Genomic DNA, 4,113 nt, shown 5'->3' with positions numbered 1-4,113 from the left:
TCGAAAAGTTCAGAAAGGTGGCCATGCCATACAATGGAAAGGGCAATGTGAGATACCCCCAACTGGAGGACGGAAAATGGGGAAAAGTATAAATTGGTAACATGTCATGTACTACATGTGGTTAGGTGGCTATAAGTGTTAAATTATGCTGATGCAAGGTTGTTAGCGAAAGCAGAGTTGAGTTTTTTTTTTTTTTGATTCGTTTGAAAGGTGCCGTGAGGATCAGGATTGGAACATTGGAGACAAAGTTAAAGGTTGTCATGCATGAAAAAGAATGAAATCATTAGTAGCAGTCGCTGACATGTGGATTCGAGTGAGTTTTATGTATGACATTGGATTGTTCCTCCTTTTCAAGCAAAGAAGGAAATTCTGCCAAATTCAATTAAAAGCAAGGTGAGGGAAAAATACAAAGTTTTACAGAGAAAGAGGAAGGAAAGGCAACAGGAAGGTATAAGGTGGATTGGGGATGTAAGGGCTGTTTGGTTCACATATTAACATTGCCTAGACTTACCATACTTTCTTAGTTAAACATGTCAAAGGTGAGGCCATCAAAATCCAAGCCACACTTTAGCTAACAAAATGAAACCATGCCACACTTTTTAGAGTCACTTATATGTGGGACCTAGATTACAAAAGAGAAATCCTGTCACACTTGTGGGAGCCAACCAAACACTCACCTAATATGGTCAAACTTGCCTAACCTCAAGTGTGACAAAATGTGGCAACTTATGATCATCAACCAAACAGCCCCGTGTACATGTCCTCTACTAGCACCTCAATAGAAATTCATGTGGCCATGTGAGGGTCGTTCTGTTCACCTGTTCAATAGGTAGTCCTATATTTTTATGAGGATTTCAACCCTTTGTTCAACATTCCTTATAATTATTTTGTATTACTTTCTCCATTTCAGAATATATTGCATAACTATCACTAACGCAAAAGCCAAGATAAAATTATTATCATCTTCTCGTTTGGATGACTCCAATAATTACAATGCATATATACAATGGGATTGGAGATTTAAGGATGGAGAATTGTTAAAAAAATGAATTTAGGGAAGAGATGTGCTAATTAATTGTTTGATGCGCGCCTTGTATTATAAAATATCTGAAAAAAATAGGTGTGTACAATATTTTGAAATGGTGAGAGTATTCTATATAGATTTGCTAGATTTTAGACACCCGAAAATCTGTAAATTTTCAAATATTCTGTTATCATTTTCTCAAAATACAGTAACCACAGTTCCGCACGTCCACGCATGCTTGAAACAGAGAAAAAACGTTTTACACTTTTGAATTGATGAATGGCAGGTCTGCAAATCACGAGAGAGAAAACTACTGGCAGAATACTAGGCCCAAGTGAGTAGAAAGTCCAAGTCCAAGCCAGCCGATTGACTGGCCTTGTTAAACTTTTTGTTTTTCGGCCCTTCCACACTGGGCTCTTCGGCCTATCTTCCCAACTTTTGGGCTGAAAGCAAAGGAACCGGAGAAAATAAAGGCTTGCACTAGTCCATAAATTGGTAGCAACGGCAATCAATGTTCCCCTGCCTTGATTTCTAAGGTTTCCAATTGAAGGATCAAACCCCAAGTTAATTGTTTTTATATAATTGGAAGATTCTGAAAGGAAATTTCAACCCCTTACAACTAAAAGCTGGAAGCATTTTTATTTAGGTCACAAATGATGTTTGGTCTTTATTTAGGGTTTATCTTTTTTTTTTCTGTTCAGTCTTTAGAACGACATATCTGAACTTTTGCCCTATCTTTAGACTTTGGTTTTCAGTTTTGTTCGCATTGGTTTGAGCTGTCCATGAAAGATGAAGCCTTTATTGCTATAGATATTCATGGCAACAAATCAATCTGCTGATTGTTTGTTATCCAACTTAGAGATAAGCTATATAAGCCATATACTGTTGCTGTTCTTTGACACCGAAGTTATAATCCACATCCAGCCTATGGGTTCATTCCCGGGCGAGTACACGGCCGAGGATACAATCATTGTATCTAAGAGCAGAGTCATTGACCATCTCATACACCTCAGTGAGGGATTAAAATCTTCTACCTTGCTCACTGTCAGTGGGTCGTTTTTTGCTATGGAGTCACATGTCAGTAATTTTAAAGTCGCCTGACTTAAGATAGATGATCTTAATCACTCGGTGAGGGCATGAATCTCCTTGAAGACAGCACCGGCAGCGTGCCTTCAAGTAGAGATCTTAATCAAGTTGAAGCTGTTGTCTATTGTCTTCAACACTCTTCGCAACCTGCAAGTAGCTGCCTACGACATAGCCGCGCGAGCTCCAACGTACTTTCTCCGTTTCACAATGTAAGTCATTCTAGCATTTCCCACATTCATATTAATTTTAGTGAATCTAGATAGATATATATGTCTAGATTCATCAACATCAATATGAATGTGGAAAATGCTAGAATGACTTACATTGTGAAACGGAGGGAGTATATTGTACATGTCTTGAACGTTGAGAGACACGTAGGGAAAGGTGGACTCGCAAGGATGAATGGTCAAGGTTGAGTTGTGTGCCACAGAAAGCGCACAAATTCGAAGTTGGATCAGACTTGTTTGGTTGAAATTTCGTCAAAGAAAGTTACTAGTACATGAGCCTTTGACCCGTCAGGCTTTAATCACTGGCTCTACCTGTACCAACTCCATCAACCTGACTTTTTTTTTTTTAGTTTCTGAAATTCCATCAGCAGCAGGAGTTGTTGACAGGAACACACGAAAAAGGGGATCAAAGATGAACCAGCACCACAGAGTATATCTTTTCACCGAATGAATCTCGATTGGAATGACAAATTAATCATATCTCCAAGCCAGAGTACATATGCATAAATAAATAATAAATAATCGGTATACTTACTGATCAGTTACTGATCATTCTGTTTATGTCTGATCAAATGGTAGAGCAAATCAAGAAGCTATAGCTAGCATGGTATCTTGGAGGTGAACCAGGTCATGACATGGAGCGGCGCCTTGATGAGCTCCACCGCCGCCTCCAGCACCAGCGTCACGCACAGGCAGCACGGGCAGATGCACGAGATCGGCAGCCTACACACACGAAATCCATCAATCAATCGCTGTGAATTGTGATTTCTCACAAGAAGATGAATCGAGTTCTTGGCTTCTTGCAACTTGATTTCTCACAAGAGTGAGGAGTACAAAGTACATACCCGATGATCCAGATGATGGCGCCGACGATGGAGACGAGGACGGCGAGCAGCGCGAACGGCAGGCCCAGCAGCCACCCCAGCGGCCGGCACTTGCAGCCGTCGCCGTCGCCGTCGCCGCCGCCGCCGCAGCAGCAGCACATGGCCGGTGAATCGTCGTCGACGGCGACGACGACCTCTCCTTCCCTTCTCTCCCCCTTTCTTGCTTGTTTGATGGGCTATAGCGAAGCTACCTGGAGGCTGGCGCCTGTAGCTTTTGCGGTGGATTATTTATTTTGGGATGCAACCCTTGATCGATCGATCGATCGATCTTGTTTTAATAATTTTTGTATGAATTATGAATGCCAGGTTTTGCTTTGTATTTTGTGGCGGTTGTTGTGGTTGTGGCCTAATTATTGACCTACATATGTAGTCAAACACATGGTGCCGTGCCAGCGCGTGCGAGTGGGAGGCGTTTCCCATCGCTTTCTTCGTTGATGGACATGGAGAAATCAGCGGCAGATGAGGCAGGTTACTGAACAGGGGTCCTACACAGTGTAGGAATGCTAATTCGCGAGCGTTCGTTACCCGTGCATCGGTTCGAACAAATCGGTTTGTCGGGGCACGCAGTAGCGCTCCGATACCGTCATTATTGTCTAAGCCCTCGTGGATTAAGGTATCAAGGTAGGGGTAGGGATGGTGGGAGGGAGGGGGATGTGGGGAAAGAGGTCTAGGCTTAGAGGGATTGCCAGAGAATAGGCCGACCAATAGTAGGTGGCACTTAGTAGTGGTGATGGTGAGAGTGAGATGGGCGATAGTAGTGGTGCTTCCAATCGCAGTCAAGAGTGGATGGTGTTACCGGCGAGGAAAACAGGTGTCAACGAGTTAGGTTGGAAGGGGCAAAGGGCTGCGCAAGGGTGCGGATGGTTGGAGTAGGAGAGGATAAGGTAGAGAG

The 4,113-nt window shown here is 42.8% G+C and overlaps 1 protein-coding gene across 1 annotated transcript; it reads right to left on the bottom strand.

Annotated features, from left to right (window-relative positions):
• Nucleotides 1-2,770: 2,770 nt before the first annotated feature.
• LOC127774842 (signaling peptide TAXIMIN 1-like) lies at nucleotides 2,771-4,113 on the bottom strand. Its single transcript, XM_052301132.1, has 2 exons — nucleotides 3,183-4,113; nucleotides 2,771-3,060 (listed from the first exon to the last, which is right to left on the bottom strand). The coding sequence occupies exons 1-2, from the start codon at nucleotides 3,320-3,322 to the stop codon at nucleotides 2,937-2,939; spliced, it is 264 nt and encodes an 87-aa protein (XP_052157092.1). The 5' UTR covers nucleotides 3,323-4,113; the 3' UTR covers nucleotides 2,771-2,936.

This window comes from Oryza glaberrima, chromosome 5 (assembly GCF_000147395.1).
Source record: "Oryza glaberrima chromosome 5, OglaRS2, whole genome shotgun sequence".
Classification (NCBI taxonomy): Eukaryota; Viridiplantae; Streptophyta; class Magnoliopsida; order Poales; family Poaceae; genus Oryza; species Oryza glaberrima.
This window is presented reverse-complemented; position numbering and strand designations above follow the sequence as displayed.

Coding starts and splice junctions, on each gene's coding strand:
- LOC127774842 (XM_052301132.1), bottom strand. CDS start 3,322: ATGTGCTGCTGCTGCGGCGGCGGCGGCGACGGCGACGGCGACGGCTGC. Junction 3,061..3,182: donor GCCATCATCTGGATCATCGG/GTATGTACTTTG, acceptor TCGTGTGTGTAG/GCTGCCGATCTCGTGCATCT.